General features: G+C 43.3%; 1 protein-coding gene across 1 annotated transcript in view; it reads right to left on the bottom strand.

Moving 5' to 3' along the window:
• COL18A1 (collagen type XVIII alpha 1 chain) overlaps nt 1-12,851 on the bottom strand; it is a 352,734-nt gene that overhangs the window by 169,609 nt on the left and 170,274 nt on the right. The window contains exon 17 of the mRNA XM_029606745.1: nt 10,197-10,259. Coding sequence (XP_029462605.1) covers nt 10,197-10,259 — 63 coding nt within the window. The remainder of the gene's footprint in view (nt 1-10,196; nt 10,260-12,851) is intronic.

The following is a 12,851-nucleotide window of genomic DNA, read 5'->3' on the forward strand; positions in this document are numbered from 1 at the left end:
ATTACCTTGCCACTTCCAGTATGGAATGCATCTACTGGACCATAAATATCTGGTAAGAGGCTATGAGGGAATTAAGCATAGCATTCTGATAGATTTTCTTTCCAAAAATATGAAGAGCCTGGAAGTCCTTCCCTGGGGAACATGGAAGAATAACTCCTAGATCTCTTTGCCTTTTTGAGCTTGTATTCAACTACAATCAATTAATGTGGAAGATGGGCCTCTTGAATTCCGGAGTCTTTTGGACATAATACTTTATGTCCACCATTTTGGCTGACTGGAGGTAGAGAGATGGGGTCTCCTACATTTTTCTATCTGTACATCTCAAAGGACATAGTGGATAGGCACTGACAGCAGAGATCATGCATCTTTAGGCAAATGTTTGTATTCTATGCTGTGTTTCTTGAAATGCAATAAAAAATTTGAAACTTAAGAGCTAAACCTTGATGCCCTGGGCTTTCCTTCTACCTCCAAATCAAATGGAATGGATTTCACCATTACTGGTACAAAATCTGAAAAGGGAAGATCATCTGGGGCATGTGTGTGTGTGTATGTGTGGAGGGGGGGGGGGGGGGCTTGGGGAGATCTATTCCTTGCCTGTGGAGGTGAGAGATCTAAGGAGGTCGGTAGATATCTCCTGATCAAACAAATCTCCAGACTCCTAAGAGTCCCAAGACTACCGAGACTCAGATTAAAGTATTATAGGAGTCTGAAGTTGCATTGTCCTGTCAGTCATGCCCACTGGAGGACACTTAGATGACAGGTGTGAGCTAGGCTCCAAGGCACTATAAGGTATCACTGCAACTCCCTTCTCCTTCTATGTATCCATCAGTGTTCTTGGTACAGCCCACATCATTGCCTATGATTTATGAGGTGCTATAAATGATTGGTTCTTTAATGGTTTCAAGGTTCAGCTCCTCCACCATCCATATCACTGCTGATGCATTGGAGTGAGAAAGATGACAGAGGAGTGCCTCACAAATTCTTCTGTCCAACTCCTCCTCAAAAATAATTGATGACAAAACTGCATGGGCCTCAAGAGGAGGGAATACATCTTCCTGGTTCACCTGAGGGAAAAAATGATGGTAGAGATATGGACCCCAGGAGACTGATATAGTATGGTGCTATCTCTGAGAGATGAGCGGCCCTCCCAAAAAGGCTAATTGGGAGGAGTTATGACAGCCACTAGTACCTCCCTGCCGTTGGCATTGTGCAATGATGGCAAATGATGTTGATGCTTCTTGGCCTTTGCCTACTGCACAAGTAATCTCAGATGTTAATATCAAGGCTGGAGAACTCTTTGCATACATCAGGTGCAAGGAGTGGAAAAAGTCCCTGCTTCTATGGTTCCTGCTAGTTCTGGAATCAGAGGATGAGTGGTGATCCCCCAATGCGGGATCCACCGATACTGATGCCTACCATAAGGGGACTTTGAGGTCCATAAGAGGAGACAATCACACCATTCTCTGTGGAGCTACAAACACCTGGGGACATTTTTTGACAGGCGCCACAAACCAGGTCATTCTGTATGACATTGAGACAGTGCATAGAGTCAGCATAAAGATCTGTGTTACAGTTTCGCCTGCTCTACAGTCTCTCTGTGCCAAGGTTCAGACTGCAGCACAGTTTTCCCTCCACCAGGGATCCTCAGCGAATCTCAAGTATAGCCTTGCCAAGTACTTCCTTGCTGATCACTCAAGCTCCAGCCCTATTTAACTCTGCCTTCTCAGTTCCTCAGTGCCTCTTCATGGAGTCACCCTTGGCTTTCTGACTTGGCCACTCTTACCTTGTTCCTTACCTTGTGGCTTCCAAGCCTGTTCTTACCTTGTACCTTTTCTTGCAGCCCCCCCCCCAGGCCTTTCCTTGCCTTGTGGCCTCTGGGCCTGCTCTGATCTTGTACCTTGCTTGCAGCTTACTCAGGCCTTCTCTTATCATGTGGCCTCTGGGCCTTAATCCTAGTAGCCTACAGGCCTTCTGCCTCCGGACCTCAGTGCTCCTTGTTCTGTGTTGTCCTTGCCTAGTCCTTGTCCGGCCCTGTCCTTGTCTGGTCTTTGTCATGCCCTGCCCAGTTGAGTTCCTTGTATTCAGTCCCTGAGTTGGCATTGTGTTGGCTTGTCCTGGCCTGTATCTATGTCCAGTCCCATTCCTTGCTCAGTATCCTGCCCAGCCTGTGCCTCTGTCCAGTCCCAGTCCTTGCTCAGTATCCTGTCCAGTCTGTGTCTATATCCAGCCTCAGCCCTTGCTCAGTATCCCACTGCCCACCTGCCCCAGCATCCAGTCCTCAGTTCCAGCCTGTACCTGGACTGCCTTGTCTAGCTTTTTTAGCCTACCCAGCCTTATTTGGCCTGTCCAACCAAGTCTAGCCTCGTATAGCCAGCCTTGCCTTGAACCATGATGTTCACCCTTCAAAGTCAAGCCCTACCAGCTCCCAGAATCCAAGGACTCAACCTGTGGGGTAGGGGGGTTGGCTAGTGAGAAGACAAGCCCACACACCCAGCCCTGCAGTCCTGCACTATTCCTGAGGGGGTGTCCCCTGACCCCAGCTTCCACCCGCATGACAGACTGTAATAGGCATCATGACACTGCAGAGTGGATTCTTCTTGGAAGTCCCTGGCATGCTTCTCTAATAATTGCTAACAAAACTGTTGATATGAAATCAGGCTGTGAAATTATGCCAAAAACTAACCAATGCTAAAAGGCACAGCAAGAACTAAAACTACTTGTGAAATATGAAAAAAAGACAACTGCAAAAACATTGAAAAGTAGGGTTCTAATGGAACCAGAAACAGTCAACAGAAATATAACTGATGAGTCCCATGTCAAAGGTTGAAAAACCAGCAAACATCTATCACAAAGACAAAATATGTTTGTGAGAAACCACAGACACTCATGAACTGAAGAGGACCCATGTGATGGCTATGATGTGGGATATCACACATTTGCTCAGTGTGAGTATAGAAAAAGCTCAGGAATATTCTGGAAAAGATATTTAACCCAAGCTCCATTGATGACATCACCCGCTTGTAGGGACTGCTATCCTGATTGTCCTTGAAGAATTCATTTTCTAAAAATGTTCAGAGTTGACCACTGATTAAGACTGTGTTTGAGCTGAAAAATTAGCAATAAGCAGTTGCAGGTAATCAAGACTTTTAGAAACTGAAAAGCTCCAGGGCAGTGATAGAAGCCCACATGGCCTCTAGTATAATAACTTGGAGTTATTTTAAAAAAAATACTCCCACCAGCAGATACACTAGAAGCAGCAGCAGCACGCTCTTCAGCAAGCTAAGGAGCAAGCCTCCCTTGGAGCAAGCCTCCCTTGGAGCAACTCCATTCCCCTCAGCGGTAAATGGAGATGAAACTCTCTCCAGGGCTATGGTCTATTTTGCACTCACTGCAGCTCTTTGAAAAAGAGTGTGGGTCCAGACATCAGTTAAACATCTCCTGCAACCATTGCTGAGACAAACAGCAATCCAAATGCAATCGATGATTTGGCAGTCTGACCACATCCCGTGTCAGAAGGGATCGTTCTGTCGTTCAGAGTGAATTTAGGATCCAGCCAGAAAGTTCCTCCTTCTCCTACACCAGCAATGGAGGCTTCTGATGAAATACTGAACTTCCACACCACAAATCTCATCATTGAAAATTTGTACGGAACTGCAGGGTTCTGTAGGACAAGCCCTCATGTAACAACTACTACAACTTCTAGATCCCTTATCTTTTTGCTTTTACTTTTGTTCCCTTGCATGTATTTTCCCATTTCTACGCAGATCTGTAAACCTTTTCATATGCTACTAGCCAGGGGGATTTTTAAATTAATTTAGCATTCCAGCATTTTCTAGCCTGCAAGTTGTGCATAAGGTTAAAGCTATCCTTTTTAAAATTTAACAAGTTAGTTTTTCCTCCTTCCCTTCCTGATTTTGTCTCTGATGTTATCATGCTATGGTAACTCTTCTCCAGATGTTGAATGACCTACGGGCTCTTCACAATTTCTAATTTGTAAGGATAAGTTCTAAAACTGAGGAAATAACTCTTAGTTGCTGAGAGATACAACGTTCCTTAATATCCAAAAATCTTTCTACCTTTATTACAGCCAATTTCTAAATACTGTATTCAAAGGACATTATTACTACTTATCCCAGCAAGGGTGCTCTCCTCAGCTGGTAAAGTATATTTTGCATCTGCTTCTTTTGCAGGTGGCAAAATACATCATCATACATTGCTTCATTCTCTCAATTTATCCTTGCTCTTGGGTCAGGTAAATAGGAAGGTATATTTACTCACTCTGAGGGGGACAGGTCCAATCTAGTTGAGTAACTCATTAGGTCCCAATAGATGCCTTTGAAAATTGTCCTCAGTATTTTTGTTTGATTTTTCTTAATATAACTTTCTGGGAGCCCACCAGCCAGTCGGGTTTTCAGGATATCCACAATGAATATGCATGAGAGAAAATTTGCATGTTATGGAGGCAGTGCATGCAAATTTTCTCTCATGCATATTCACTGTGGATATCCTGTAAATAAGACTGGCTGGTGGGCCCCCAGGACAGGGTTGGGGACCACTGCTGTAAGTAACTTAGCAGGTTAGAACTAATCCAGCTAAATTACAATGTATTTTCAATGGCACAGCAAAACCGCTGAATATACACGTATGTGTGCATACTTCGCCGGATACGTCTACCCAGCTACATTTAGACCTGCTCTATGGGGCGTCTAAACTTAGACATAAACTTATGCAACTAAATCTAAATATCGGTAGATAGCCATATAAGTTATATGGCTAACTCACTCCACCCTCGATCCACCTAGTACACACCTACTTTTTTGTTAGAGATGAGCTTCGTTTTTGTGGGTCGAGTTGGGATTCAGTTCGGGCACTTCGTGGGAAAACTCGTTTTCCCATGGATCATTTTTTGGCAAAAACGAAGCTGGAACCTGAACCCGAAACTGGAAAAACGAATAAAAAAAAAATTCCGAATTGGGAAAAAAAACTACCCCAACCCTTCAAATTTACTGTATTACAACCCCCCCACCATCCCGATCCCTCCCCAAGACTTACTAAAAGCCCTGTGGTCCAGCGGGGTCCTGCGAGCGATCTCTCCCTCCGGGCCGTCGGGCCTGCTACAAATCAAAATGGCGTCGATGGCCCTTTGCCCTTACGATGTCACAGGGGCTACCGGTGCCATTGGTCAGCCCCTGTCACATGGTAGGAGCACAAGATGGCTCAGACTTGCCAAAAGTCCCTGGGGGTCCAGCAGGGGTCCTGGAGCGATCTCCTGCACTCGGGCCATCGGCTGCCAGTATTCAAAATGGCGCCGATAGCCTTTGCCCTTACCATGTCACAGGGGCTACCGGTGCCATTGGTTGGCCCCTGTCACATGGTAGGAGCACAAGATGGCGCTGGCCATCCATTGCTCCTATCATGTGACAGGAGCCAACCAATGGCATCGGTAGCCCCTGTGACATCGTAAGGGCAAAGGGCCATCGGCGCCATTTTGATTCATAGCAGGCCCGACAGCCTGATGGCCCAGAGGAAGAGATCGCTCACGGGACCCCGCTGACCACCAGGGCTTTTAGTAAGTCTTGGGGAGGGATTGGGATGGGGGGGGGGGTTGTAATACAGTAAATTTGAAGGGTTGGGGGTGGGGGGTTTTAAATTTATTTATTTTTTAAATAAATGTGCCCCTCCCCCCACACTAACCCGAAAAACGAATTTTCCCCAAAGCTCGGGGAAAATCCATTTCATGGTTTGGGTCCCCTGAACCACAACGAATTAGGCAATTTCATTGAAATTACCTAATTCGTGATAAACGAATGCACATCTCTACTTTTTGTGTGAGCAACTTTTGCCGTATAACGGATTTATATAGCTAAGTGACGGCTGCTGAACATAGATGCAAATTCAATGGCCCCCTACTTAGCCTCATACGTCCCGCATATCTGGCTAAATAATACTGAACATGCTTTGAATATCGGGCCCTATATTTTCTGAATGTATAATTTGCTATATTTACTATCCAGCCAAGCAACTGTGCCCCATCTCTAGGTGCTATTGGCTTCAACTCCAGTCTTATATGGTACATGTCTTTTGTTTGAATCTTATGCTAAATGTAATTAGAAATGGTTGGATCTTCTTTTTTTTTTTTTTTTACTTTGTAGTCTCAATGGATACATTTCTGCAGTTCATCAAAATTGACCTGGTGATATGCTCCAGCTTTTTACTCCCATTACTGATTAGATGTCTTATGTCAAATTATCTCACTTTCCTTTCTCCCTCAGTTTCTTTATTAATCCTCTATTACTAGTTACCTGCTTCATCTGTCCATGACTATATGCCAGTCTCACTTGTATTTCCTTTCTCCCTCCTTCTAATTTAACTAGCATTGGGAAGTAACATAATAGACAGTGCCCACCACAGTGCTGAGGAGACAACAGGTAACTGTGTGTGCTCCCCCAATAGCGCTCTGAAGCAATGGCTAAGGATTGTATTAGCTCTTTGGAGATTTTTGGTTTCTCACAGGTTTAAAAATCGGTCTACACATAAGGCAGGACATATTATGGATTTAGTTTTCTGTCCATTGATAGTTTTCAGTTAAGGTTATCCAGTTATCCAGTCATTTTCATGGCCTGATCATTATATCATTATGTTTACTTTGATCAGTTCTGGCTTTATTGTTAAAAAGTGTAAATCTGTGAGACATCCAAGATCAAAGAAATCCACTAAAACTGGGGTGGCGTTGGCATTATTAGATACTTTCCCTGTAGATACATTACGTGGCCATGTTGAAAAGGTAACTGAATGGTGGAATTCAAAGCTTTTAACTTTAATTGATGAGAATGCTCCTGTAAGGAGGTGTACGTTACTATGATGGGGTTGGCTCCTTAATTTACAGAAGATCTTTGTTGTTTGAAATAACCAGGAAGGAAGTTAAAGAAAACACTAGTGTAAGTCTGGGTTGATGGAAGACAAATTGCACTTTATGTAATAAGTCTATTAAGAATGCCCAAAATAAACCTAAAGAGCTATCTGGGATAGTGAAAAGTTTAGTGGAACCTAACGAGTCTCAAGTAGTTGACTATTAAATTTCTCAGTGTAATGTTCTTGCTAGTTTTTTTCAAAATAAAATTGAATCCCTTTCTAGGGAAATAAATGAATGCTGCTTTAGGACTCAGAGGTAACTGTGCAAGATTCATCTATGGATCCTTATTGTAGTTTAATACATAAGGGTCCTGATACTTTATTTTCCACATTCCCAATGTGATTGATGTGACTGCTATGTTAAACACAATGAGGTTTGGCCTGCACAGCAGTTTAGTTCAGTAAAATATAATCTGATGAATCATTTGACTTGTATCACTACAGTATCCAGTTGATGTTTTTTCTTGATGTTAGACAAGCTGTCTTTTAGAAATGTATTCTCTGAAAATTGTTAAAGTAAAAAAAAAAAAAGGAGGTTTTTTTTTTCATCTCAGTTAAAGCAAGTGTTATTTAGGTCAATTTTAAATAAATCCTCCTTGTCCTATAAAGTGCCATCAAATTTTAGACCTATTTCAAATCTTCCATTATTAGGAAAAAATATTGAAAAGGCTGAATTTATTCAGTTAAATGAATTGTTGGAGAAAACTAATGGATTAGATGCCTATCAATAAGGGATTCTGAAGGGCTTTAGTATCTTTTAGCCCTCCCTGTTGATATTCGGTTAATTTTACAGTCATTTGATTGTATTAGACTATAACAGCTTTTGATACCCTGGATCATTCATGATTGCTGCATACTTTGTATGACCTAGGGGTTAGCAGGGAAGCTCTTCCCTTTGCTAGGTTAAAATCTTATCTAAATGATCACACACAGAAAGTGGTACTGGATGAGGGTGAATCCTTTCAGTGTAATTTAAAATGTAGGGTTCCTCAGAGATCAATTCTATTGAGATTTTTATTCAATGTTTATGTTGTTTGCTGGGCAAGATAATTTCTCAATATGGGATTAGTTATTATATGTCTGCTGACACTCAATTGTGCACAGAGGTAAATAGTGACCCATTACTAACAATTCAGAGGTTAAATAATTGCTTATCTGACTGTGTGCATTGGATGAAGGTTCATAATTTGAAACTGAACCCTAACGAATCAGAGGCCCTGTATGTTATGTGGGAGAGGTCATCTAAAGTACCTGTAGGAAAGATAATTATAGATGGGATTCTTATTTGCTTTAAAGATAATGTTAAAATTTATGGACACTCATTGCTGTCCTTTGAACGTCTGCATTTTGCCCATCTTTCTAAGGTTAGGAGTGGAGGAGCAACCTAGTGGTTAGAGCAATAGGCCATTGCCACTCCTTGAGATCTTAGATAAGTCACTTTACCAACCACTGCCTCAGGTACACATTTAGGGGGTCGTTTACTAAGCTGGGACTGGGAGAAAACCTTTAATAAATAAACCCCTCAGATTGCAAGCTCTCTGGGGTTAAGAAAATGTCTAGATTACCTGATTGCAACCTGCTTTGAAGTGCCAGAAAGAAGCTTTCGTATCTGTATTGTAATCTAAGCATTAGTACAGTCTTGTTTAGATTACTCTAATTCTATTTATGTAGGTTTGCCTAGGAAAAACTTTACATAAACTGCAATTAGTTCAAAATGCAGTAGCCTGGCTTGTGATACATTTAGGAAAGCATGATAGGATTACTACAATTTTACAATCATTACACTGGCTGCCTATGGAATTTCATTCTCTGTTTAAGTCTTGTTTTTAAAATGTATTCCACAGCTACTCCATCCTATCTTAAGAGACTGGTTGGTACAATAAAGAGCGTTACACATTGTTTACACTTACCTGATGATAGTTTTTGTTTTTTTTAAAGTAACTGGTCTAGTTGAGATTAAATTAATAACTACAGGGAAAATGACTTTTTCAAGTTTTAGCCCATTATTATGGAACCATCTCTCAAGGGAGATTTATTTTTAGATGACCTGCTTTCTTTTAGAAATGCTATAAACACTTTGTTATTCCAGCAGGCTTTTGTTTAACTCTGTTGTATGACTTGATGATAATACGTTTATTATTTGAAAGTAGTTTGGGGTAATTTTATTTTGATTTTCATATATTGTTTTACTGAAATTTATTATTATAACATTGTTTAATTATGTACTGTAAACCTGCCTTGAGCATTAATCTTTCTATCTATATAAATAAATAAATAAATAAAAGGCTTGTGTTGGTCTGCAGGTCAGTCTGTCTGTCAGTGTGGCACGCTGGTCACCAGATGGCATATGGATATTGGAAATTGCGTAGAGTGAGTGTAGTCTATATGTTAAAATGTGGAATTTTCCAGGTTTAGGGGTCAAGTGGTATGCCTTGGAAGTGTGTACCAGTGTATAAATGGCAGTGTGAATCAGACCAATAGGAAATGGTATCAGAGTGATATAAAAGAGATTGTTCCATAAGGATTAACTGCTGGTCCATGAGGAAGGTGTCTCAGGGTGGGAGGCTCTGGTGTGGCTTGAGCCAAGTAGAAGGAACAGGTGCTACACCCAATAAGTGCTAAGTGGTTCCAGAAGGCATTAAAGCATGAGAAGTTGAAAGGAGAATTAGCGTTTCCACAAAGCTCTTCAGGAGTAGATTTAGAAGAAACAGAGAAAGTGTGTCTGAAGAGACCAAGGCCAGAAAAGATTGGAGTAAAGTGAGAAGCTATGTTAAAGTTCTGCAGGACCCAAGGGAGAGTGGTGCCTGTGAGAAGTTCTAGTTGTGGCTGAGGAATTGTATCTGCCTGATGAATCAGACAACCCATGCAACGCTGGGTACTTTTAGACCAGTTTGTAATAAAGGGCGGTCAAATGAAAATTGATGATGATGATGATGTAGCAATCAGTGTATTGTTTCTTGCAATATGGATGAAGAATGTGACATTCACAGTGCTGAGCAGGAATGCTACAAACAAGAGCTGCCCCTAGTGCAATAAGGAGGAATGCAAAAAAATGGGAACCTTCCCCTAACACTAATGAGGAATGTGGCAAACAGGGTCCTACTAATAGCACTTAAAGCAAATGCAACAGGCAGTGACTCTGATAGCACTGGAGAGGAAAGTAGTAGACCACTCACTTCATGTTACTACTGAAAAGGAATATGGCAAAGGCTGCATTGGATCTCGGCATTAGAAAGAAATTTGGAGACAGCATCTGTCCCATAGAATCATGTGAAGTGTGTTACCTGAGGCCCTTCAGACCCACGGGATCCAGAAGTGAACAAAATCCCAGAACCTTCCATATCATCCTACAAAGAAAAAAATGAACCTCATGATATTGCATTTAATTAACTTGTGTCTGTAATATCAGATCATGGCATGCTCTATTATCCCAAAAATGTATGATCGGTGTCACAGATTGGCGGGCTGGGTCTAAGGATTCCCCCTTCAGGAACAGTACAGGGTTTCATGGCAGAGCAGGGCAAGGTCTTCGGCCTGGCCAGCCACCTCCCACTTAAGATGAGTCTACAGGTTCTAGTGGCTGACAGGACTTTCTTGGCATGGTACATAGCAGGCCAAGGTCAGGGCTGGCAGCAGTAAGGCAAGGTCAGGGTCCAAGTGCAGGTCAGGGCAGGCGGAGATCAGCGAAGCCAAGGCAGGAGGCAGTCCGGATCAGCAGCAGGAGATCCATCTGAAGCAGGCTGACTAGGAAGTAAGGCAAGGCAGGAGCAAGGAGAGACAAGGAATGAAAGGGTAGCACACCTGTGAGGGAACAAGGTAAAACAAGGGTGCAGGGCAGGATTCATACAGGCTAGGTAGGCCACTGGGAGGCCTAGACAAAACTAGGACCAGACATGGGGAACAAGTGGACATAAGACAAAGGACAACTGGAACAGTGTGCAGGGCAAGGAACATACAAGAGAGCTAGGACATTGGGAAATCCCAGGGAAGCAGGAGGGCCACAAGAGATACCATGGGACAGGAGGGCCACTGAGAGGGCCAGATAGGACAAGACAAGGATGAAACAAGGACACCAGAACAAAGCAAAGTTAAAACAGATGCAAGCAAAGGACTAAAGGTAAATAAGCTACATATAAGACAGGTGAGACAGGCAGACCTAACCAGGCCATAAGCCAAGGCAAGGCAAGACCAGAAGGCCAAAAGACCATGAGGCAAGACAAGAAAGCCAAGGAGGCCACAGGACAAGGTAAGAAGGGAAAGGAGGCCACAGGACAAGGTAAGAAGGGAAAGGAGTCCACAAGGCAAGGTAAGGCATGAAGGCTCCAAGGGCCACTCACAGTAACAATACAAGGTGGGCCAAAGCAAGAAGCCAAGATGACTCGATGATGAAACACTGAGTTGTGGGAGAGGCAGGGGTAAGTAGTGCTGACCTTGCTGCATCAAGTAGTTGTCTAGAGCAGGAGAGAGCATAGCTCAGAGTAAGGACCTCTGCTGGCGAAGCCAAGATACCCTCCTTTTAAGACCTCCTCCTCCCAGGTCCCATCTGGGAAGGAGCAAGGCAAAACTTGGGCACCTTGATCTGAGATGAAATTCATTGGAAGCCAGGTCTTGAGACAAGGACTTGGATGTTGTGAGTGCAGCCAACAATGGCAGCCGGGAAATTGCAAATATCCAAATATCACTTGGCATGCTAGATATAGCCCTGGATCTGGGGCTGAGTTCATTATGGCAAAAGTAGACGAGTAGTGGCAGCAGGTATTAGTTTCCTTGAAGATATGGCAGGTATAAGCCGTGGCTTACAAATTGCGGGAACCCTCTGGGGCAAAAATCTGAGTGCCATGGTTGCAGGTAAAAGCAGAGACAGGGAAGCTGGATGTGCCTCCTGGAGCAGGGAATAGCCTGAGGTAAGTGGCCTAGAGACCATCCCAACAAAGGCAGAAACTGGAGCAGTGATGGCAGCGGGTACTAGGTTCCTTGAGGTCATAGCCAGCATAGTCCGTAGTTGAGCAGAAGCAGCTGTCCACAGAGAGGAAACTTGGTGCTGCAAATGCAACTTGGACTGGGGTCCTAAGATAAGGCTACTGGTGCAGCTAGGACTGAAGCAACTGGATTGGCATCTCTCTTGAGAGATGCAGCTGAAGCAGAGCCTGTCTGGAGCAAAGTGGTTGGTTTGTCCTAAAACAGGGTCAAAGTAGGGACTAACTCAAGTCACTGTGGAGAAATAGCAGGAACTAGTTCCCTTGAAGTCCTGACCGATATTTTGTTTTGGTGTGGAGTCCACCTTAAATGGAATCTTGGGACATACTACAAGAGTAGCCATGACTGGGATGGCAAGCTTGGAGTCCTCTTGGAGCAAAGTTGCAGGATCAGAGTTTGCCTGGACTGGAGTTGCAGATCAGAGTCCACCTGGAGAAGAATTGCTGGGTCAGAGTCTCTCTGGACTGGAGTTGCAGGATCATAGTCCTCCCGGAGTGGATTAGAAGAGATGGAGTTCGCCTGGAGCAGAGCAGCTGGAATGGAGTCTCTGGGCTGCAATTACAGGATTGGCATCCACCAGGAATGGAGACATGGTGCAGCAAGCTGGCACAACCTGGTACAGTTATGGTAGAAACCGGCACAGCTTGTGGTGGAAGTAAGAACATAAGAACATGCCACACTGGGTTCAGACCAAGTGTCCATCAAGCCCAACATCCTGTTTCCAACAGTGGCCAATCCATGCTATAAGTACCTGGCAAGTACCCAAAAACTAAGTATATTCCATGCTACTGATTCTAGTAATAGCAGTGGCTATTTTCTAAGTCAACTTGATTAATAGCAAGAACTTATCCAAACCTTTTTTAAACCCAGCTACACTAACTGCACTAACCACATCCCCTGGCAACAAATTCCAAAGTTTAATTGTACGTTGAGTGAAAAAGCACTTTCTCCGATTAGTTTTA

The sequence above is a fragment of the Rhinatrema bivittatum genome, chromosome 6 (assembly GCF_901001135.1).
Source record: "Rhinatrema bivittatum chromosome 6, aRhiBiv1.1, whole genome shotgun sequence".
NCBI lineage: Eukaryota > Metazoa > Chordata > Amphibia > Gymnophiona > Rhinatrematidae > Rhinatrema > Rhinatrema bivittatum.